At 44.5% G+C, this 24,502-nt stretch overlaps 1 protein-coding gene and 1 long non-coding RNA gene across 3 annotated transcripts in view; one reads left to right on the top strand and one right to left on the bottom strand.

Annotated features, from left to right (window-relative positions):
- The window catches only part of GRHL2 (grainyhead like transcription factor 2), a 199,707-nt gene extending 197,502 nt beyond the window's left edge, over positions 1-2,205 (bottom strand). Inside the window, exon 1 of the mRNA XM_033203375.1 lies at positions 1,848-2,205. Within this exon, the coding sequence (XP_033059266.1) occupies positions 1,848-1,867 (20 nt within the window). The 5' untranslated portion in view covers positions 1,868-2,205. The remainder of the gene's footprint in view (positions 1-1,847) is intronic.
- Positions 1,920-24,502, top strand: part of LOC117079477 — a 35,506-nt gene continuing 12,923 nt past the window's right edge. The window contains exon 1 of one of the 2 annotated variants that reach the window (XR_004435468.1): positions 1,920-1,989. This is a non-coding gene — a long non-coding RNA (uncharacterized LOC117079477). Of the gene's footprint in view, positions 1,990-2,055; positions 2,188-24,502 lie in introns of those variants that run through there. The other variant, XR_004435467.1, reaches the window with a different exon arrangement.

Here is a 24,502-nt window from a genome sequence, read left to right as displayed (position 1 = left end):
TAGATTTGCAATCATCTTTGACGCACGCAAGGATCAAAACAAACCCCAAAAACTTGCTGTCGCCTCAGGATTTGGCTACTGAAAATTTCAAACTCGAGTCGTGTTTCCTTAAAGACTAGAAAGATTTGGGGAAGAGCTGGGGGTATTCTCAGACGACCACACACTCTCCTCTTCCTACCCTGCCTCAGACCCTCTCCCGTGTTGGTAACGCTAGTTCTTCCCCTCCGGTACGCTGTACTCGGTTAATTCCTCATCGGTGGCTAACGGGGTACAACTATCTGGCAGTTTTTTGCCTTTTAAGTATGACACCGCATTTTCTTAGGTTCGCCTAACCTACCAAGCGGCTTTATGTTGAAGCTAGTCCTTCCCCTCCACCCCTGAACAGGTCCGCTGGGCCTTCCCACTCCTCCCTCGTGGTCCCTCAACTTGGGACGGGTCCCCACCACTTCTCCATGACAGGCCCAGCGGCCCGCGGCCTTGGGGCACCGGCCCTCTCCGGCGACACGCCTTCAGGAAGGTCCCCTCGGGGTGGCCGCAACGCCACGGCAAAGTTACCGGGGAAAGCAAAAGGGCGGCCCCGCGCACTTCCAATAGGACGCAGCCAGTTCCCAGGCCCGGACGCGCCCGAGAGGGGGAAGGGAGTGTCCCCGCCGAATCCCGAGAAAGGCCGCGGGACCCACCTCCGGCTCCCTCCCGCGCCCGCCTTGGCCCCACCTCCCCCGGTTCGCACAAAGCCTTCCGAGGCCGGGGGCCGGCCCGCGGGGAGGCCGTCAGGACGCGGCCGGACCGGGCCCGGTGACCCGTGGGCGACTCCGGCCGCGCAGGCTGTGGCTCGCCGGCGCGTCTGGAGTGCCTGTCCGGGACGGGAGGGAGGCGAGCCCAGCGTTCCCGCCTCCCCGAGCCCCTGGCCTTGACGGCGAGAGCACCCCGAGAAGGCTCGGCGCGCCCCACGCAGTCCCGCCTGCGGCGTCCGAGTTGGCGGCCAACTGCGTGGAGGGCCGCGAGCTCCAGGGGCGTGCAGACGCCGTCGGGGCGCGGGTGAATCGCTCAGCAGCAGGCGCCCCTTGGCGCCCCGCCGAGGCCCTAACTCGAGGCCTCACATGAGTTCCCCCAGTTTGCGAACCGTCCTTTCCCCTGGGCACCTGAGGAAGGTGGCCAAACAATGAGGGGCGGACCCGGGGGAGGGAGGCGGGGGAGGGGAGGAGGGAGGCGGGCTGTCGAGGGAGTGGGGGACGGCGACGGCCGCCCCCGCGCCCCCGGCCTCCCAGCGCCTGGCCTCCCTTCGGGGCCACAGGCCGGCGCGCACTCACGCCCACCCTCCTGCCCGGTGCGAGAAGATGGCCGTTTCTGCCTCAGTATAAAAGCTCTTTGTTGCGGTCACACAAAAGCGGCCAAGCCCCACTTTTCCAGTAGGCCCTTTGGACAAATCGAAGGAACTCAGCTGAACTTCCAAATGGCCCTAAACGCCAGATCGGTGGGAGCAGCTAAAGCAGAGGGGGAAGAGCAGGCCTCCCGCGCCCATCTACCAAAACCTCTGGCAATATCCAAGTATTCATCCGGGAGCGGGAGCTGAGACCATTCCTAAGGGAGGAAGGAAAAGGAAAACCCACTTTTACTATCAAGGCCCAAAGGGGATATTAAACATTCACATTGTTGTAAGGTTTCTCCTCTTAATCAGGGTAGAAACATAATGCGGAAAAGTCTGGATCCACCAAAAAGAAAAAGAAAAAAGAAAGAAAAATACCAACAATAGCAACTAAAAAAAAAACAAAAACAAAAACATAACAAACCAGTTGCCATCAGCCCAAAGTGGTAGTAGCAGCAGCCGGCGCGTGTGATCCACTTACTTGTCCGACTCTTGTGACATGTTTGATCCAATGAACTTGCTCCCCTTTTCCTGGAGCCTCAGCCTCTGGTGAAACTGGACTTTCAAGTCTGTGCAGGTGAAGGTGTGTGAGAGCGCCCGAGATGGCAGAACAAGAGCTACAGGTAATTCTGCTTTTCCGTCCCCCCTCACCACTCTCGCTCGCTAGCCCGCTCACGCCCTCACCTAGCCGGAAAGGTGGGATAAGGGGGGGCCCCTCACATGGGGCCCGAGCTCGGAGGCGGCCGGGCGGCGCGGAGTCCTCCTGGATCGTGGCAATGGGCAGACACAGAGCAGAAAGTGGCGGACTTGGGCGGCCACAGGTAACTTTCTCGCAAGGAGCTGAATTCTTTCACTAAAGGGTACAAGCCCGAGGGACGAGCTGCGCGATGATTGGCTGGGGAGCTCCCTCAGGTGAGCTGCCATTGGCAGAGGCGCACTCAGGTAAGGCCCTTCTCCAAGTTAAGGTAACTCACTCCGAAGTTTACCTGAGTGGAGCGGCGGCATGCTTGCAGCTCGGCGGCAGCCTGTGAGAGCTGAGGGTCAGTTCTTCGAGTAGACCTCAAGCTGCGTTTTCCTCCTTCTCCAAGGCAGGGATGGGAAGGTCGGGGGTACTGGTTGAAGCGAAGAAAGGGGTTGGGGGAATGCAACACCTGCAAACACTAGGAATTATGGGTCGAGCGGAAGAACTAATGAGAGCCTACCTAGCTCAGGTATCCCAAGTCAACCAGAATCAAATGCGCAGTACGCTACAAGGCATTTAGTGCCCACAGTAACAGGGCTGTTTGACAGTGGCAGAAGAGGACGGAACTAAAGTTACTTTGTGCTGAGAGGGGGAAAGAAGCACAAAGTTTGGTCTGTTGCGTAATTGAATTTTTAACATTCTTATCCACAACAAACACTTTTCGTGTCCTGCTGTGTAAAAGACATCAGATATATTACAGATTTTCAAGCAGGTGAGCATCCTTTTACGAGCTGGGCAGGTGGGGAGTGGCGTGGTTTTGATGGAGTGAGGAGATTTGGTTGAATGGACACTAAGATGGCCAGGCGCACCTCTTGGATCTCAACTCTGCAGCCTGGGATTCCAGAGCTGCAAACAACCACTGAATTCGTTCTGTAAACCTGTTGTCATTTGACGTTTCCAGGCAGGCATCAACATTTACACTGTAATTCAATAGACGCTACTACTACAAAGGTGCTTTATTCTTCCAGCCTAATATGGTTGCTACGGAAACACTGCAGGATGAAACTGATTTTTTTGTGTGGTAATGTTTCTCCTGGTTGGGAACAACGCAAATTAGCAGAGGTGTAATTTCTAACCGCCGCTACCAAAGAGTGAAGTGTTTGTGGAAGTTCTGACTGGGATCTAGCTCGTACATATGGATTGTGGAAATAAAGGAGGACGTGGAAAGCTTGCCATATTTTATTTCAAGTTAATACTAAAGCTGCCAGACTTCATACAACTTTTCTTTTAATCTTTATGGATCACATATTTTCTGAAAATTACACGATAAAACAAGGTTTGGTTTGTTTCATGTGTCCATTTTCAACAAATAAATTTCAAAATTGTATTTTTAAAAATCAATATAAACACACACTTTAAAAACTAATATATTTTAAGACAATGTAGGTACTATTTTAATATAATATTTTAAGATAATGCAATACCTATCATGTTCCTCTCCTTTTTAGAGGCAGCCACATTCCACTTTTATCTGTCTCTTCTGTCATTCACCTCCCTATTTCTAAATAATTTATACTGCCATCTCTTGATTTGCCAATAGATGTTGTGCTCTGACTACCTATTGCTTCAGATTAGGATTTAGCTCTTTCATGCCAAGCAACTTCTCCTTCCAACACAGCACTTTCACAGTTTAGGAGCTAAGTGACTATGCCAATAGCAATGACAACAGAGCCAATAGTGTACTATTATTGTTTTCTTTCTTATAAAATCTTGTATCTATTTACTTAATTTATTATGCACCTATCCTGATATTTTTCTACAACTGGTCTATCAAATGACTATCATGTTTTTTTTCCAAATGATCAATCAATCAATTCCAATTTTCCCCTGAAAACAATTCCTCCAGAAATTCATTGTTCTACTGTTTCAGTGGAGATGAGTTGCTCTGTGAATCCACTGCTCAAGTGTCATCCTGGGACACTCCTTTTACTTTTCTTTTTTTTTTTTTTTTTTTCAAAGTCTCTCTCTGTTGCCTGGGCTGGAGTTTAATGGTGTGATCTCAACTCACCGCAACCTCTGCCTCCCGGGTTCCAGTGATTCCCCTGCCTCAGTCTCCCAAGTAGCTGGGATCACAAGCATGTGCCACCACATCCAGCTAATTTTGTATTTTTAGTAGAGACGGAGTTTCTCCATGTTGGCCAGGCTGGTCTAGAAGTCCCAACCTCAGGTGATCCACCTGCCTCGGCCTCCCAAAGTGCTGGGATTACAGGCATGAGCCACCTCACCAAGCCTGCGACACTCCTTAATTTGTAGTGTGAGAAACCCCATTTCTGTGTTTTGTGCCCTCTTTCTTGGTTTACTGCTTCATTTTCCATGGCACATGTTTTAGTAACAGCCCAAGAAAAGGTACAGAAGGTAAAATTTGAGTTCTTTTTTTTTTTTTTTGAGACGGAGTCTGGCTCTGTCTCCGGGCTGGAGTGCAGTGGCCGGATCTCAGCTCACTGCAAGCTCCGCCTCCCAGGTTCACGCCATTCTCCTGCCTCAGCCTCCCAAGTAGCTGGGACTACAGGCGCCCGCCACCTCGCGCGGCTAGTTTTTTGTATTTTTTTAGTAGAGACGGGGTTTCACCGTGTTAGCCAGGATGGTCTCGATCATCCTGACCTCGTGATCCACCCGTCTCGGCCTCCCAAAGTGCTGGGATTACAGGCTTGAGCCACTGCGCCCGGCCAAAATTTGAGTTCTTACATACTAGATATGTCTTTATTCAACTTTTACTTTTAATAGAGAGTTTGACCAAGTGTAGAATTCTAACCAGAACTTCTTCATTCATAATTTTATAGAAATTGCTCTTTCACTTATTTATTCGAATTGTTAATTTAAAAAAATTTTTAGGCCATGTACAGTGGCTTGCACCTGTAATTTCAGCACTTCGGGAGGCCAAGGCAGGAGGATTACTTGAGTCCAAGAGTTCAAGATCAGCATAGGCAATGTAGCTAGACTCCATCTCTGTAAAAATACAAAAATTAACCGGGCATACTGGTGCGCACCTGTAGTCACAGCTACTCAGGGGGCTAAGGTAAGGAGATTGCCTGATCCCAGGGAGGTCAAGGCTGCAGTGAGCTGAGATCATGACGCTGCACTCCAGCCTGGGCTACAGAGCAAAACCTTGTCTCAAAAAAAATTAATTAAATTTTTAAAAACAGGTTCTTATTCTGTCACACCAGCTGGAGTGCAGTGACATGGTTATAGCTCTCTGCAGCCTCAAAATCCTGGACTCAAGTGCTCCTCCTGACTCAACTTCCCAAGTAGCTGCAATTACAGGCAGAAATTGTTCTTTTATCTTCTAGCTTCCAGTATTACTATTGATAATGTCACTTAATTTTACCGTGCTTCAGTTTCCTCATCTATAAAATGGAGATAATAATAGTAGTTACCTCCCTAATACGTCTGATTCACTTAGAACAGTATCAGGCACTTATTAAATTATCAAGTATTATTCAATCTTATTATTTATTTTTTAAACTGGATTAATCTCAGAATGTTCTTCATTGTTTTTTCCTGTTGCACATCTCTTCATCTTTTGCCCTATTTTGGAGGATATTTTCTTGCTTTACTTTCTACTGCAGTTGTTATCTCAACTATTTAAAGAGCTCATTTCATGCTGTCTGTTATAAATAGAATTTAATGATCAGGTCACAGTCGCACTAACTTTTTCTATCTTTTGAGATAGGCTGTATCCTTTGCCTCCTGCGTAGTCTTGGCTTTCTCTAGCTTCCCTTCTCTTATATTTGTTTAGTCCCATCACGTTAGAGGCTTTCGTCAACTGTCTGTAAACCTTTTCCTCTCAGGAATGAGGTAATAGAAACCTCACCAGAAACTCTGTATGTGGGTGAGAAAAGTGTGCTTGCTCACTGGTGGGCTTGCTGTATGGTGATCAGATGAAAGCTAATTTTTTCATGGGAAGATACCTCAAATGTCAGAAACTAGATGTCTTTTCTCTGGGGCTTGACAGTTTCTCATGAGAAATATCTTACAATCCCTTGCCTGAGGAGGCATTCACTTGGCTGCCAGCATTCTGGAAGCAGTTCAGGGGAAGAGGTCTGGATGAGTAACTGCTTAGAATGCAATCTTTCACACTCTTTGCTTTCCTACAGGTGCCTTATTCCTGCCCTTCTTTGTGCCTGCTGGGCAAGCCTCCCTCCTCTTTCTCTTGTTGGCTGCGAGGAGTGGGACAGGGTACCTGAGACTCCAGCAACTCCAAGTGCCAACATTGACCTGGCCCCTTGCTTTTACCTGCTTACCTCTACCTCACCTTCTGGGATCCTGGGGCCCTTCATCAGTATTTTCTTCTAGTGGTCTCTGTCATCTCCAAGGCCCAGACCACACTAGGGTTTTGTAGGGAATTGGGCTCTTTCTGTACTGACCTCTATAGCCATATTACAGTGTAACTTTCACTGTTCTGTTAAACTAGTTTTCACTCCTCCATCGACCCTCTCTATTCTTCAGAATTGTGTTGAAATATAACTTTTGCTGATGACTCCTCCTCTATCTTCTTTGCCCCTATGCTTTTATCCCTTTATGTTCTTTTACTATCTTTTTAGGGGAGAATGAAGATAAATAAGTGTGTTTAACCCTTTAATCTGAAGTCCGTTTCCAAAATGATACAAAAGCTTTTACCAAACTGTCCTAAATTTGTTTGTGCAAAGAAACCCAGTGTTTATGTTTAAACCATTCCTTTTGTTGGTTTATGATAGTCAAGAATCTTTTCTTCCTCTTTGGTATCTAATAACTCAACTTTGTTCAGATAGCTTGTTGTCCCTCTACTGGCTAACTACTTCTGTATTTATTGGTTAGATTAGCAAAGGAAGATGTTCGAAAGGACCATTTTAAAATGTCAACCATGAAATTACCTGTTACTCAAATGTTTTGATTCCTTTGGCAGAAGAATAGTAAATAAATATGAAAGCTTCTGCCACACTCACCATGAGACTCTACTACTCTCTCTCCAAATATCTTTATTCATAAACACTAAGTGCAGCAGTGGTTCCCAAAGTGTGGTCCCTGGATGGACTGTCAACATCAGATCCCCTGATAACTTGTGAGGAATGCAGATTCACCAACTCACCCCAGACCCATGGAATCAGAAATTCAAGGAGGTGGGCAGCAACCTGTGTTTCTAACAAGCCTATAGATGGTTCTGATGTATCTTAAAATTTGAGAAACACAGTACAGTATTCTGACAGCATAAAGTTGCACACCCTTAGCCATTGAAGACCATCATCCTAAATTATGCTGGACATGCAGTTTTGCAACAGACAGCCGTAGAGTAAGTAATGGATTTTACCTGTGTGGATGCTTCCATTCTGAACCTAGTGATTATTTATTTAATGGTTGGCTGCTGTCCTTAGTTGGAATAGTTAGCTCCTCAAAATAATGATCCTGGAATCTGCTGCAGTATGCATCATGAACTTGGAAGTTTCAGCACAGTTTAGAATTTGATGGTTATTTTGGGAGGCAGCAACAAAGCAAATGTTCATATAAAAACTGGTAACAAGATGGTGCTGTTTCTAATGAAATTGTTTATGAGTTAAAATTTTTAATTAAATTCCTGGGGAAAAATAATGTTATTTTGATTATCATTTAAGTAATGGTCTTAATAGATGACTATTAAGATGGCTAATCTCATTTTCTTATTGTAAAAAGTGTTTAGAATTTGATGCTAAATTGTCATTTCATTGTCATGAACCTCTTATTATAGTGAGACTTGGGGAAAAGGATGCCATTCTATGCCATCTGGGCAGAAGAATTCAGTTGGTTTGTTTTTGTTTTTTTGAGATGGAGTCTTGCTCAGGCTGGAGTGCTGGTATGATCTCTGCTCACTGCAACCTCCACTTTCCAGGTTCAAGTGATTCTTCTGCCTCAGTCTCCTGAGTAGCTGGGCCCATCACCAGGTATCTGCAACCATGCCCGGCTAATTTTTGTATTTTTAGTAGAGACGGGGTTTCACCATGTTGGCCAGGCTGATCTGGAAATCCTGGCCTCAAATGATCCACCCACCTTGGCCTTCCAAAGTGCTGGCATTACAGGCATGAGCCACCGCGCCCAGCCAGAATCCAGTTTTAAAGGGCTGCAGATCTAGTTAAACAAGTCTGCCGGCTGACGGTTTTCCGCCACATGTCATCATATGCAGGGCCACTATAGCAGATCTGTCATTGAATATGCTGTGAGGCCATGACAGGCAGTATCTCCTCCTAGGTTGCTTTGTGCTGTGAAAACACTAATTTGTTAAACTGGCTATTATCCCCAAGAAGGCACCTAGAGAAGAATAAAATGTACCTGGATGCCTGAATTTGAAATCGACCTAAGGATGTATAACTTAACCAGCTGAGCATTCAAGGGCAGTTCCCTTGCAGTTTGGAGCCTCTTTTTCAGCCAGCAGCCAGTTGAGGTTTGTATATTTCTTAAGGATAGCAAGTGTTTCTGTTGCTGGAATTAGCCATAGGTAACCCTTTCACAGAAAGCACTGCCCTGTTAAAACAGCATTGAGCAAGTGTCTTTATCTTTATTGCTTCATCTTTTTCTTTTCTTTTCTTTTAAGACAAGGAGTCACTCTATAACCCAGGCTGGAATTCAGTGGTACCATCTTAGCTCACTGCAGGCTGCCTCAATCTCCTGGGCTCAAGCAGTGCTTGGCCTTTCAAAGTGTTGGGATTATAGGTGTGAGCCACCACATCCTGGCCCTCTAGTCCTTCCTGAATCCTCAGTGATAGAAGAGTAAGGAAGGAGATGAAAGTATTAAAGATGACAATAAAATTTGGAAATTGGAAAGCAACTGAAGGAGTAGAAACTGATTTAGCAGAGTTGAGACAGATGAGCTTAATCATCTGTGACACTGACAGTCATGATCATTTAGCCTGTAGAACCTCAGAAAAGCCTAGAACAGGTGTGTCCAATCTTTTGGCTGCCCTGGGCCAAATGAGAAGAAAAATTGTCTTGAGCCACACATAAAATACACTAACGATAGCTGATGAGAAAAAAAAAAAAAGTCTCATAGTGTTTTAAGAAAGTTTACCAATTTGTGTTGTACTGCATTCAAAGCCATCCTGGGCCGCATGTGGCCCGCAGGCCAAGGGCTGGACAAGCTTGGCCTAGAAAATCAAGTGTCCAATTATCATTGAAGGTGGGAGTGAGTGATAGGGCTGATGCCAGAGGGATTGATTGAAAAGCTTGATACAAAGCTGTTAGGCCCCTAGGCCCCCACCTCCACCCAGTGCAAACAAGCTCTCATGCATGTTAGTTTTCCAGGCTGCCATGACAAAATACCACAGATGGTGTGGTTTAAACAACAAAAGTTTATTTTCTCACAGTTCTGGAGGATAGAAGTCAAGATTGAGGTGCTAGCAGAGTTACTTTCTTTGAAGGCCTCTCTCCTTAGCTTGCAGGTGGCCATCTTACTGGGTCCTCACATGGTCGTTTCACTGTGAGCCCACATGTTTATGTTCTAATCTCCTTTTCTTATAAACATATGGGATTAGGGCCCACCCATATGACTCCATCTTACCTTATTTACCTCTTGAAAGACCCTATCTCCAAATACACTCATGTTCTGAGGCACGAGGGAGTTAGGACTTCAACACTTAACTTTAGGGAGATACAATTCAGCCCAAAACTCCATCCCTCCTCCACGCTAGCAGGAGACAGAGTGTACTGTAGTGAAATTGAACCGGGAGGACTTCCCACTTGGGTACATCATGGGAACTATCAGGAGAGAGCCACTGGACCTGCAAGAAGGAGAGCAAGTGAAAGATCATATGCTAATGAGCAAGATATCATCTCATAGTTTCCTCCACCCAGCTTAGTAAACCAGGAGCCAAGTTTATACCACCACCACCCATGCCTCTCCCCCAAGGCAAGAGATCAGAGAATGTTTCTTTAAATAAATTACAAGGTCCTAGAAAAAGATCTACAGATGTGAATGTATAGGTGTTCCCCAATCCAGAAGGAGAAAGGGAGGAAGGGAGGAAGAAAGGGAAGGAGGGAGGGAGGGAGAGAGAGAAAAGAAAGGAAGAACCAGGCATGGTGGCTCATGCCTGTAATCTCAACACTTTGGGAGGCTGAGGCAGGCAGGTCACCTGAGGTCGGGAGTTTGAGACCAGCCTGGCCAACATGGAGAAACCCCATCTCCACTAAAAATACAAAATTAGCTGGGCATAGTGGTACATGCCTATAATCCTAGCTACTCGGGGGGCTGAGGCAAGAGAATCCCTTGAACCAGAGAGATGGAGGTTGTGGTGAGCTGAGATCGCACCATTGCGCTTCAGCCTGGGCAACAAGAGTGAAACTCCATCTCAAAGAAAAAAAAAAAAAGAAAGGAAAGAGAAAAAAAGGAAGAAAGACGCTTGCTGTCTACCATATCTCCTTTCAAAAAAGTCATTCAGTTCCACCCTCACAGAGAGTCTCTACCGAGCTTCTTATATCACACTTAAATATCAACATGAGGTCAGAGATCATCAGTGTTTGAGAAAAGCCTCCAAAAGGAAGTACAAACACCAGAACAAAACAAAAGTCTAACTAAAAGAATAACTTTGAGAAAAACTGACAGTACAGGGATGGGATAAAGAGTATATAATTAATATGTAAACAACGCACCCATGAAACAAGAACAATGTACTATTTAAGAGCAACAAAGGGCCAGGCGTAGTGGCTCATGCCTGTAATCCCAGCACTTTAGGAGGCCGAGGTGGGCAGACCACTTGAGGCCAGGAGTTTGAGACCAGTCTGGCCTACATGGCGAAACCCTGTCTGTACAAAATATGCAAAATGTAGCAGGGCATGGTGGCAGGCCCCGGTATTCCCAGCTACTTGGGAGGCTGAGGCAGGAGAATTATTTGAATCCAGGAGGTGGAGGTTGCAGTGAGCCCAGATTGTACCACTGCACTCCAGCCTGGGTTACAGAGAGTGACTCTGTCTCAAAAAAAATAAAAATGAAGGCTGGGCATGGTGGCTCATGCCAGTAATCCCAGCACTTTGGGAGGCCAAGGCAGGTGGATCTCCTGAGGTCAGGAGTTCAAGACCAGCCTGACCAACATGGAGAAACCCCGTCTCTACTAAAAATACAAAATTAGCCAGGCGTGGTGGCGCATGCCTGTAATCCCAGCTACTTGGGAGGCTGAGGCAGGAGAATCGCTTGAACCCGGGAGGCAAGGGTTGTGGTGAGCTGAAATCACACCATTGCACTCCAGCCTAGGCAACAAGAGTGAAACACAGTCTCTAAATAAATAAGAAAATAAATAAATCAATCAAATAAAAGCAACAAACACAAATATTAGAGAGTCAAAAGAGTTTCTGAACATTAAAAATAGGAAAAGTTGAAATAGAGTCTTTAATGGAATGTTTAAAGACAGAATCTAAGAAATCTCCCAGAAAGTAAAACAAAAAGACAGCAAAATGGACAATAAAAATAAAAGAAAAGTGTACAGTCAATTAAGAAATAATAATGTGTGACTAACAGATGTTTCAGAAAGAATAGAAAAAATAATGGGGAGAAAATCATTAGAGAAAAGATAAAATATGATTTTTAAGAACTAAATAAAGCATTATGTTTCTTATTGACAGGACCCACTGAATGCTCAGCCCAGTGAATTCTGAAAGGTATAAATTGAGGCAATTATCATTAAATTTCTTGACTGAACTTTCCAGAGAGTAAAAATAAAATGAAATAAGTGAAGAAAAACTGCTTGTATATGAAGGGTCAAGAATCAGAATATATTAGACTTTTTAGCAATACTGCCAGCTTGAAGAGATTAGAAAAATGCCTTTACTGGATTCTGTGCATAGACAAGTTATCAGTGAAGTATAAAAGTAGAATAAAATTTAATTTCAGAAGTGCAAGGTGTCAAAAATTGCCTGTCACGCACTCTTTCTCAGAAAGGTATTGGATGATATCCTTCATTAATACATGGGAAAACACCAAAAAAAGGGAATATTCCTAAGATTCAGAAAACAGGGTAGCCAACAGAAAAAGAGGAAGGGCTGGACATGGTGGCTCATGCCCGTTATCCCAGCTCTTTGGGATGCCAAAGTGGGTGGATCACTTTAGGCCAGGAGTTTGAGGCTGCATCTTGAAACCGGTGAAACCCCGTCTCTGTTATCCAGGCGTGGTGGTGCACGCCTATAATCCCAGCTACTTGGGAGGCTGAGGCATGAGAATCGCTTGAACCCAGGAGGCAGAGGCTCCAGTGAGCTGAGGTTGTGCCAGTGCACTCCAGCCTGCACAACAGAGTGAGACCCTGTCTCAGAAAAAAAAAAGAGGAAAATCAGAGAATGATGGCTTTGTAGCCAGCTTAGAGAGTAACTAAATTTCTCCTTTAACAGAGGTCTCTGGATAAAATAGAGGGGGAGAATCCAACTACTAACTTTAAGATTGTAGGAAATTATATTGATAGTCTTTGTGAGTGCAGAAAGTATTAGCAATAGGTACAGAGGAAACAAAGGAGATATTTAGCATTCAGTAACTCCGGGGAAAAAAAAAGTACAAGGATGGAAATATAATCATATTAATCTTAATACATACTTGGCTCAACTGAATAATATTCATATGGTCATAGTAATATAATTACTGAAAGATAATTTGCTAAAATTGGTGATAAAACTCAATTGGAAAGATAAAGGGAGAAAGGTACTGAAGTTGTATGGATAAAAAGGAAGTGGAGGGTTGTGGAAGAGTTAAACCAGCTGCCATAGCAGTAAGTCCATAGATGCTGCCTGCAACTTATAAATCATGAACTAGCAGCATTAGTGTTAGTTAGGAATGTGTTGGGCTGCTAGTAAATCAAGGCTAAGAGTTTTTTAGAAAAATAGAATTTAGTTTTTCTCACTTAAATAAATAATGGTCTCAACACTGGCTTCGGTCCTGATGTTCAGTGATGTCAATTCTGGTATCTCCAAGATTCTCTTGGCCTTTTCCCTGTGGGCAGAAGATAATCCCTTTAACTGTAACTATTACATCTGTGTTTAAGGCAGTAAGAAGGAGGGAGGAGTGATGCTAACCTCAGCTATGGTATGCATTAAAAAAAGCAATACCAGCATTGATATTAGAAGCTTCCAACATGCCTTCATTTGATGTCCCATTGGCCAGGACTGAATCACACAGTCACCCCTATCTGCAAGGGTGGCTGGAAGAGTGAATATCAAGCTTTTCCAAGCCCTAAGGCAGGCAAGAAAGAAGAAATTGGAAATGTGTTCTGGGTTAGCAAATCAGCATATTACTTGGAAATGCAGGAGTAAATGTTAGAATTTTTTTTTTTTTTTTTTTTGAGACGGAGTCTTGCTCTGTCACCCAGGCTGGAGTGCAGTGGCACGATCTCAGCTCACTGCAAGCTCTGCCTCCTGGGTTTACACCATTCTCCTGCCTCAGCCTCCCGAGTAGCTGGGACTACAGGTGCCCGCCACCATGCCCGGCTAGTTTTTTGTATTTTTTAGTAGAGACGAGGTTTCACCGTGTTAGCCAGGATGGTCTCGATCTCCTGACCTCATGATCTGCCCGTCTCGGCCTCCAAAAGTGCTGGGATTACAGGCTTGAGCCACCGTGCCCGGCCAAATGTTAGAATTTTTAAGAGAAAGTTCAAATGATGAAAAAGAATTGCTGCCAAGCACAGTGGCTCACACCTGTCATCCGAGCACTTTGGGATGCCAAGGTGGAAGGAATGCTTGAGTCCAAAAGTTTCAGACCAGCCTGGGCAACATGGGGAAACCCTGTCTCTACAGAAAAGATACAAACCATTAGCCAGGCATGGTGATGTGCATCTGTAGTCCTGGGCAAAGGTGGGAAAAGAGAGAGAGAGAGAGAGAGAGAGAGAGAGAGGAAGGAAGGAAGGAAGGAAGGTAGGTTGCCTCTAAGGAGTATGACTGGCAAGTGGATAGGAGTGAGCATGCATTGTAAACAATATTATTTTCAATATTATTAATCAATGTAATCACTTGACTTTTAAACTACATATATAGTTTTATATACATGTATAGTTTATACACACATGTATACATATACACACACTTTTAATCAAGATAAAGTTAAGAAATTAAAGTACAAATTGCAAATGTACCATCCACTCTTTTGCCCATTTACAGATCTGTCTCCTCAAAATTCTTGTTTTCTTTCCTCCCTCACCCAACTAGCTCCCAACCTTCTTTCATGTCAGTGTTCAATCATCCCTTCCTCAGGGAAACTTCTTTGACTCTCCCAGATGAGAGATAGGTATTTTGGAAAGATACGTCTCTCCATAATTTATGTATGGAGCAACACCTTTCCTCTTGAATTACAGTTGTAATTTAACATTTACTTGTGTGGTCTTTGATCACCAACCATCTCCCACCACTAGACTCTAAGCTCCATGAAGGCAACTAATCAATAATGCCTAGTATTGATTCACCATCATCTACCCAGTGCATAGCTGGCAGGTAGTACATAGGTGATGAATGAATAAGTAACAAACACTCTCAATCACAAGCACCCTTCCCATTCTACAACTATTCCATGGTTGGGGAACTTCAACTGAGAGAGGCATCACATTGAGCACCTTCATCAGCATTGTCGAGTAAATAAATTCCGGAAGCATTTATGGGGCCTCTGCTATACTCCAGGTGAACTGGCTTCCTCATTTAAATCTCAACAGTACTCTATGAGATGGTAATTATAAGACTTAAGGATGCTTTCTGCAGCAAACCAAAGAGCAGCCAGCTAGTAGGGCTAGTAGGGCCTTTGCCAAGACTGTTTAACTTCTCTTGCCTGGTAAGAGATCTGGGGCCTGGGCCAGAGGGAGGCAATTGCTGATATTAGATTAACAACTCCATAATTCACAATTCTGAATCAGTGTTTTTGCACTAGTCTGCTGTTCATGGTAGAAAATATCACGTGATATTTTCTTCTTAAAGGCATATAGAAGGTAGACAGTGCAGGATGAACATTTTACTGGGAAGCTCTCATCAGACTTCCACTTGTAGCTCATTGTCCAGAATTGGGTCACATGACAAGTATGGATCAGGACCTGGAAGCACTGTCCATGAGATAAAAAAAAAGTCTCCACCCAATAGATAACCATGAACAAATCAGGGTTATCTTAGCAAGAAAGAAGTGAGAGACAGCTGTTTAACAGGGCCAGGCGTGGTGGCTCACACCTGTAAACCCAACACCTTGGGAGGCCGAGGCAGGCGGATCACTGGAGGTCAGTAGTTTGAGACCAGCATGGTCAATGTGGTGAAACCCCATTTCTGCTAAAAATACAAAAAATTAGTCAGGTGCTCATGCCTGGAGTCCCAGCTACTTAGGAGGGTGAAGCAAGGAGAATCGTTTGAACCCTGGAGGCAGAGGTTGCAGTGAGCTGAGATCACACCACTGCACTCCAGCCTGGGTGACAGAGTGAGACTCCATCTCAAAAAACAAAACAAAAACCAAAGCAAACCAACAGCAGCTGCGCACAGTCTGTAATCCCAGCACTTTGAGAGGCCAAGGTAGGAGGCTCACTTGAGGCCAGGAGTTTGAAACCATCATGAGCAACATAGCGAGACCTCTGTTTTTACTGAAAACACATTTTTAAAAAATTAGACAGGCATGGTGATACATGCCTATAATCCCAGCTACCCAGAGGCTGAGGAGGGAGGATTACTTGAGCTCTGCAGTGAGCTGTGATCACACTACTGCACTCTAGTCTGGGCAACAGAGCAAGACCCCACCTCAAAAAACTATATAAAATAAAATGAAATAATTTTTAAAAACCCAACAGTGATACCACAATATTAATAGTTTCATAGTACAGATAATGCATTTGACTTTCACTTTGGATAATATAAGTAGCAGAGCTACAATTCAAATCCAAATCCAGATCTGCCCTTTTTTTTTTTTTTTTTTGAGACGGAGTCTCGCTCTGTCACCCAGGTTGGGGTGCAGTGGTGCGATCTCGGTTCACTGCAAGCCCCGCCTCCTGAGTTCACGCCATTCTCCTGCCTAGGCCTCTGGAGTAGCTGGGACTACAGGCGCCCACCACCACACCCAGCTAATCTTTTGTATTTTTAATAGAGATGGGGTTTCACCATGTTAGCCAGGATGGTCTCGATCTCCTGACCTCATGATCCACCCACCTCAGCCTCCCAAAGTGCTGGGATTACAGGCATGAGCCACCACGCCCAGCCTAATCTGCCCCTTTTCAAAGCTTGTACCACACCACCTCCTAGACTTGAATATGAAGTTGTTCCTGTTCCTGTATACAGATGTGGTAGATTGAGTTAGGAATGGCTTCAGAGAGGAAAAATACTCGAGGCAAGGTCTTGAAGGAAATAACACAAACTGGGTGGACAGAGAGAATGAGAGGGTGGTTGTGGGAGGTTGTACTAATAGCACCCTCTTGACTTTCACGCTGCATAAAAATAATTTTTTATGTATCCTATTGATCATCAGAGCATCTCTCTCCATTTTGGGGATTATTATTATTGCTTTGGTGGCCTAAATGAACTAAAAATAAACCGAGATGAGATAATATTTATCCAAGGGAAAATGCCAAAATGTGAACCCAGAGACCATGACTGGGGCCACAGCAGAATGGAATGCTCCCTCTGAGATTTTTAATGAGATATGCTTATTGTTGATGCCTCAACATCTTTGAAATGTCTCAATCTGGAAAAACATATTCAAATAACCTAATATCATGAAACTTCCTCCTCCCTACTTGAAAACTTTCAGCAATTCCTCAGTACACATATGGCAACCTAAAATACCAGTTGCAACCTTCCTCTAACCCCAATTGCCTGAACCCATCCCCAGTGATCTTTCACATAAGAAGAAACGAGGTGGGTGTACCCTTATATGGGGTCTGCAGAGCTACAGACTGAAGAGAATCATTCTTGTCCAAGCCTTGGGACCCCTTCCCAACCCTCGCCGCAATCACAAATTTGACCACCTAAGCCATGTCTAAACATTTGGAGAGCAGGTCAAAAATACCAGAAAGGGTATTTGGAGGGAAAACTTAAGTAGGCTGAAAAGAGATATCAAAACAGAACCAGGCCAGCCTGGGCTGCAGTGAGCTGTGATCATGCCACTGCACTCCAGCCTGAGTAATGAAGGGAGACACTGTCAAAAAAAAAAAAAAGAAAAAAAGAAAAGAAAGAAGGAGGAGGAAGAGGGAAAAAGAAAAGAAAATAAAAAGAGAAGAAATGAGAAAGAAAACTGGACCAGGAATCTAGGATCTCAAGCCAAGAGATATGAATGAGTGAAAACCAAATGGGAGCATAAGATTCAGACAGTGAAAAACCTAGGACAATCATCTGCAACATTTGCTGATGGGATAATTTGCTTTTATTGTCAGACCTGGTCTTGGCATGGCCTCTCCCTCCCCTGCCTGAGGTGGCGTCAGCTCTTCCTATGTGGTCCTGGCAAAAAGCCCTGACATTTCTCAGGGTACTACACAGATACTAGACAGGCCTCTGTGACAGTTTCTGGTTCATGCCCTTCTCAGTATACTAGGTTTTGGAGACAACCAGAGCACAGTACATTTCCACTGTACTTTGTCTATCTCTAGTTGCAGAGCTCCGGGCAGAGATATTTGTGGAGTGGGGAGTAGGACATGGCTAGATCTAGGTGTTCCAGCCCAGTTGGTGGGGGGTTTTGTCGTGTGTTCAGGCATTAGCAGCAGAAGACAAGTGAAGGAGGTGTCTGAGGCCATGACTGGTCCCACATAGTAGATTTCCAGGTTGGGAGAAGCAAATTTGCCAGGAAGAGAGCCCTACAGTGTTACCTAATTCAGGTATCCTCTCTAATTCTTAGGCAGTTGGCATTTCAGTCATGAGAGAGGATCTCTCGGAGTGACCTACAGTTCCTTCTGTCTCCTGCCTGGATGTCAGATGTTAGAGACACATTAAAGGCTTGCTACTTAAAGGGCGGCCACAGACCAGTTTGCTGTTGGAATAACCTGGTAGCTGGTTAGAAGTACAGAATCTCAGGCTGCGCCTCAGACCTCCTGAATCAAACTTGCAGTTTCACAAGATTTGTATAGACATTGAAGTTTGAGAAACACTTGTCTAAGGTTTGGAGATACAGCCATGAGTGGAAGCCGTAGCTTCTGGGTGTTCAGGGCAAAGAATGACATGAATTTTTGTAGGTAAATTGTGACCAATGGACCAAGTCTATTGTACCAGAGATTACTCTTCAAAATTCAGCTGTGATTATCAATGAATGAAATTAATATGGCGAAGGGATGATGGGAAACTTTAGAATGAGCTATGAGTTGGTCACCACCTAAACCCATTGATCAATCAACATCACCAGACTTGATGGGCCCCCTGAAGGACCAACATGGCCAAGCCCATGGCACTACCTTTGAGGTGTTCTTGTCTTAAAAATGAAGATGAATCCGATCAAGCCTCCAGAGCTAATGCCTACAGGAAATAAGGCAGATAAGAAAACAAGTTGAATGACACTCCAAAGAGCCAAGTGAAAACAATCTCCAAAGTTGGGAAGCTTACAGGCAGCAGAGTTAGTTACTGCAACAAATCAGTGGCATGGGGGAAAAATGTGAAGGTTGGAGAGGGGAAGAACCTACATTAAAATGGATTTAAAAGGCAAACAACTAAATGTAATCTGTGGACCTGGTTTGGATCTTGCTTTAGACAATTAACAACCAGCTGGTGCTTGGCACACTGGTTTCTTGTCCTAGCACTGAGGGCCAAGAATAAAAGGACATCAATTTACCTTTCTCAGTCTTACTCCCCAACACTCCTCTTCATTGACTTTGTGCACCAGTTGAACTGCTCTGCTCTACACATTAAATACTGCGTTTTCCAGCTGTTTTCAGTTTCTTTGTTTGTTTGTTTGTTTTGAGACAGAGTCTTTCTCTGTCACCCAGGCTGGAGTGCTATGGAACCATCTCAGCTCACTCTAACCTCCACCTCCCAGGTTCAAGAAGTTCTTGTGCCTCAGCCTCCTGAGTAGCTGAGATTACAAACGTGCACCACCACATCCAGGATTTTTAATAGAGGTGGGTTTCACCATGTTAGCCAAGCTGGTCTCGAACTCCTGGCCTCATGTAATTTGCCGGCCTCAGCCTCCCAAAGTGCTGGGATTATAGGCGTGAGCCACCACGCCCCATCAAAAGTAACAATTTTAAGAGTTCTGTATGCATTTGTAACTAAGTAAGCATTTATTTCTTTTTAATTTTATTTATTTATTTAGAGACGGATTCTCGCTCTTATTGCCCAGGCAGGAGTGCAGTGGCATGATCTCAGCTCACTGCAACCTCCACCTTCTGGTTTCAAGCGATTCTCCTGCCTCAGCCTCCTGAGTAACTGGGATTCCAGGTACCCATCACCATGCCCCACTAATTTATTTTTGTATTTTTAGTAGAGACGGGGTTTCACCATATTGGCCAGGCAGGTCTCAAACCCCTGACCTTGTGATCCACGCACCTTAGCCTCCCAAAGTGCTGGGATTATAGGCGTGAACCACTGCGCCCCGCCTAAGTAAGCATTTTAAAAATGAAACAATGGTATGTTTGTTGTCTGTTGCTGTGTAACAAACTATCCTAAAATTTAGCAGCTTAAAACACAAACACTGAACATACCACATAGCTTCTAAGAGTCAGCAATCTAGGAGCAGCTCAGCCGGGGTTCAAGGTCTCTCATGAACTTATGGTCAAGCTACCAGGGGGGCTGTGGTCATCTGAAGGCCAGAGGATCGCATGATTGTTCCACAGGCTGTTGGACAGGCTTTAATTATAGGCCTTGTGAATCTCTCCACATCCATGTCTCAATATGCTCAAGACATCCGAAAGCTGGTTTCCCCTAGAGCAAGTGACAGAGAGAAAGAGAGAGACAGAAACAGAAGTCACAGCATCTTTTGTAACCTGATTTTGGCAGTGAAAGACTATTCTTTCTGCTGTTTCCTATTGTTCATATAGACCAATCTTGGCGCACTGTGAGAAAAAAATGTACAAGAGACACAGGACCTTCAGGGGCTATCTTAAACACTGCCTACCAAGATGGGTAGTTTCCAAAGCTTAAAAAAAAAAAAAAAAAAAAAAAAGGAGGCCAAGGCAGGTGGATCACGAGGTCAGGAGATCGAGACCATCCTGGCTAACACTGTGAAACCCCGTCTCTACTAAAAAATACAAAAAACTAGCCGGGCGAGGTGGCGGGCGCCTGTAGTCCCAGCCACTCGGGAGGCTGAGGCAGGAGAATGGTGTGAACCCGGGAGGCGGAGCTTGCAGTGAGCTGAGATCCGGCCACTGCACTCCAGCCTGGGTGACAGAGCGAGAGTCCGTCTCAAAAAAAACAAAAAAAGAAAAACAAAAAAAATATATAGGTGTGTATGCACCCTGTCAGAATGTCGAATCAGTCTTAATAGGAGAGCTTAAAGTGTTTCACAGGTCTCTTATTTTGTTTTTTTTTTTTAATCTTTTCCTTTTATTTTTATTAGTGCACGCTACTTCGAACAAAATATTTGGGATGCTTTAATGATTATATGTTTTCTTTTTTTTTTTTTTTTTTGGTTGAGACAGAGTCTCGCTCTGTCGCCCAGGCTGGAGTGCAGTGGCCGGATCTCAGCTCACTGTAAGCTCCGCCTCCCGGGTTTACGCCGTTCTCCTGCCTCAGCCTCCCAAGTAGCTGGGACTACAGGCACCCGCCACCTCGCCCGGCTAGTTTTTTGTATTTTTTTAGTAGAGACGGGGTTTCACTGTGTTAGCCAGGATGGTCTCGATCTCCTGACCTCGTGATCCGCCCATCTCGGCCTCCCAAAGTGCTGGGATTACAGGCTTGAGCCACCGTGCCCGGCCTGATTATATGTTTTCATAATAAATGCAATCCTTTCTTGTTTTTCCTGGCCACTCGATTTTTATCCCAGGCATTTTGCCTTTTTGGTTAAATCGATTGTGTCCTTGTCTCAGCTGTCTAGCTGTGTCCTTCAGCTAGTAGGAATTTACCAATTTACCAATCTACAGAATCTCAACTGAGTCTGAAATTCTCTGGTTTAAAAAACAGAATCAGCGAGAACAGGCAGATTAGGAGGGAGAGAGAACAGTCTGAGAGTAGAATTCTCCAGTGAGTCACCAGCTGCCTGAGTCGCCCCAGGCAAAATGCAAAATGGGTCCTTAGCCAGGATCTGCCCACTGTCCCCACCGCTCCCTCCGTTCCCTGCTGCAGGCATCTCAGTCCTTTGAAAGGAAGACAGCCTGTCCCTGAGGGGCCCCAACCCTCCCTGCCACAGATTTCATGATATAGGCAGCCACCTATGCCAAACAACCTTAGAGGCCCTCTGTTGTCTCTGATAATAGACAAACTAGGCTGGGCGCAGTGGTTCACGCCTGTAATCCCAGCACTTTGGGAGGCCGAGGAGGGCGGATCACCTGAGGTCAGGAGTTCGAGACCAGCCTGACCAACATGGTCAAACCTTGTCTCTACTAAAAATAAAAAAATTGGCCAAGCATGGTGGCGCACACCTGTAACTCCAGCTCCTCAGGAGGCTGAGGCAGGAGAATCGCTTGAACTCAGGAGGTGGAGGTTGCAGTAAGCCGAGATCACACCATTGCACTCCAGCCTGGGTGACAGAGTGAGACACAAGACTCCATCTCAAAGAAAAAAAAGGCAAATTGGCAGCCTGGGGGTGAGGGAGGAAATAGGGAATTCTGCCCTAAAATGTACTTTGTTGATATCTTTAGTGATTTTTTTTTAAAAAAATTGAGACAGTATTTTTAAAGTAAAATGTCACTTAAAAGTCTGATTTTATCTTCTTTAAAAAAAAAAAAAATCACATGCTCTGACAACACTGGGCCCACATGGCAATAATGGCCCTAAGCAAAGATAGATGCCTCCTATTTGCTCCGTCTCTACCATGCTCTGCATCTCCACAATCTTCAGGCTGGGTGTCAGCTGCCATTTAAAATCACTCTTCTACCATTTTTCTAACATTTTTTTTCTGAGCACATGTCCTTATCATTAATGGGGGAAAAGCCAAACTAAAAGGATCATCTATTTTAAGAAAATTACAAGAGATCCTCCTTCTCTATGAAAATAAAATTGCTATGTGTTTATTATGTAAAGAATAACTGTATTTAAAGAACACAAATTAACAATTGCCATTTTTAAAACGACATTAGGAGGTAGGATAAATGAAACAATACAAGAGGAAAATGTTACCAAACTGAAAAAGAGGATAGCCACTTCAAGAGTTTGTTTTCAAAAGCAAAGTTGCTGCAACAATGTAGTTATAAATTTGATGTCAGGGCATTTAAGCCTGTTACAGATGGTGAATTTCTAAAAAAGTATCTATTGACCATAGAAAACAAAATACATCCTCCCCAACCAACATTGAGAAACAATGTAACTCAGCATGTTGAAGACAGGGCTGGAAAAATTAGAGAAATGGTTTGTTGGAGTCTCCAAGGGGGACCCCAGTAAATTGCACTCTTTTTTCCCTACGTAGGTTCTAACATGGTGAGAAACAAAATAAAAATTAAAGATGGAGGCCGAAATGTCAACTACAAAAGACAATTACAAATGTCAAATACAATTGACAGAGGTACAGTTGAGGTTGTGATTTCATAAGCGAGCAGAATTGAGCCTGCAGGTTGAAGTCCAGAATTCCAGTCCCCAGCCTGCAAACTGACACTCTGGGAGACCAAACCCATAGGCAGATTTTGTTCAAGAGAAGGAAAGCTGGAAGCCAACACAAGTATGTCCCGTTTACTTTCCTAAATTTTCAAATCAGACAAGTCACTCTAAAATCACTAATGATGGGCTGGGCGTGGTGGCCCACACCTATAATCTCAGCAGTTTGGGAAGCCAAGGTAGGCGGATCATTTGAGGTCGGGAGTTTGAGATCAGCGGGGCCAACATGGTGAAACACCATCTCTACTAAAAATAAAAATAAAAAAATTAGCCAGGTGTGGTGGCGGGCGCCTGTAGTCCCAGCTACTCAGGAGACTGAGGCAGGAGAATGGCGTAAACCCGGGAGGTGGAGCTTGCAGTGAGCTGAGATCCGGCCACTGCACTCCAGCCCGGGTGACAGAGCGAGACTCCGTCTCAAAAAAATAAAATAAAAATAAAATATAATAAAATAACCAATGATATATTCTTTGATGAGAGTGCAGGTATAAACAATACCCTCTAGTTAACTTTATGAATGAATGGTGTTCATGAGAATTTAGAGGGAACCTTGGAATTCTTAGACATGTCAACCATGATAGGAAAGGATTTGGTTTTATGGCTGTGTAGTGTAAGCCTGCACTGGTAAAAGTGTGACCAGTGGGGATGCTCCTATGAAGAACACTGTGAATGTCAGACTTGCTTCACATCCCAATCTAAGATGGTAATATGTTCTACATTCATGGAACATAGAAATGGAAGCCTCTGAATGCAGTATCATGTAAAAGCAAAACATGCCCATACTGGAATACCTAATTCTGTAAGTACCTCGGGAAAAGTTACCCTAACTATAAAAACAGAGGTACCTACGTTTGCACACAGTTGTTTTCTATTATGAAATAGAATTAAAAGAATCTCACCTAGAGAATTCCATGCTAAACTTGGAGTAGCACAGAATGAAGAATAAAGCCTGAGATAGCAACAGGAAAGGTAAAGGAACATTCTGTGGTCCTATGCAAAAGAGGAATGAAATGCCTGTGGGATTTATGCTTTGAAAAAAGCATGAAGTTAGAACTCTGGGTTGCAAACGCAGAAACCCACTTGGGCTGGCCACAAGTAGCGATACCTCATAAGGTATTGTATTGATTCTATGAGGCAGGTTGTCCCCCTGCCCCCCACCCATAACCACCCGCCCCCACCTCACTGCCGCCATCACCACCAAGACCACTAATTTAGAAGGGCTGGGCTGATAATTCACTAGGTGCCCACTAAAACAGTGTAATAAATGTATCTGATTTTTCTCCTGGCTGAACATGGGCAGGGGGTACTTTGAAGCAAGGTGATTGCATCTTATTCCTTTTTGTATTTTCTGTACCTAGCTTAGTAGCCTACATGTTAGTGAAGGGAGTGTATGCAGTAAACTGAATAGATGTTTTTGTTGCGTTATTGACTGTAACAATGCACAGACCCAGGCTGTGCCTTGAGGGCAAAACACAAATGTGCGCATATGCACATATGCATAGACACACACAAACACATACACACATACCGCTGTGAGCTGTGTCCTTTAGGATTTTTTAGTTACAATCAGAGAAAAAAATGAGCTCTGGCTACTTTAATCAGAAACGGATTTCTTTTTTTTCTTTTTTTATTTTTTGAGATGGAGTCTCGCTCTGTCACCTAGGCTAGAGGAGAGTGGTGCAATCTCAGCTCACTGCAGCCTCTGCCTCCTGAGTAGCTGGGACTACAGGTGCCTGTCACCATGCCCAGCTAATTTTTGTATTTTTAGTAGAGATGGGGTCTCATCATGTTGGTCAGGCTGGTCTCGACCT

The sequence above is a fragment of the Trachypithecus francoisi genome, unplaced genomic scaffold (assembly GCF_009764315.1).
Source record: "Trachypithecus francoisi isolate TF-2019V2 unplaced genomic scaffold, Tfra_2.0 Lachesis_group7, whole genome shotgun sequence".
Taxonomy (NCBI): domain Eukaryota; kingdom Metazoa; phylum Chordata; class Mammalia; order Primates; family Cercopithecidae; genus Trachypithecus; species Trachypithecus francoisi.
The sequence above is the reverse complement of the archived record's forward strand: the minus strand, read 5'-3'. Positions and strand labels throughout refer to the sequence as shown.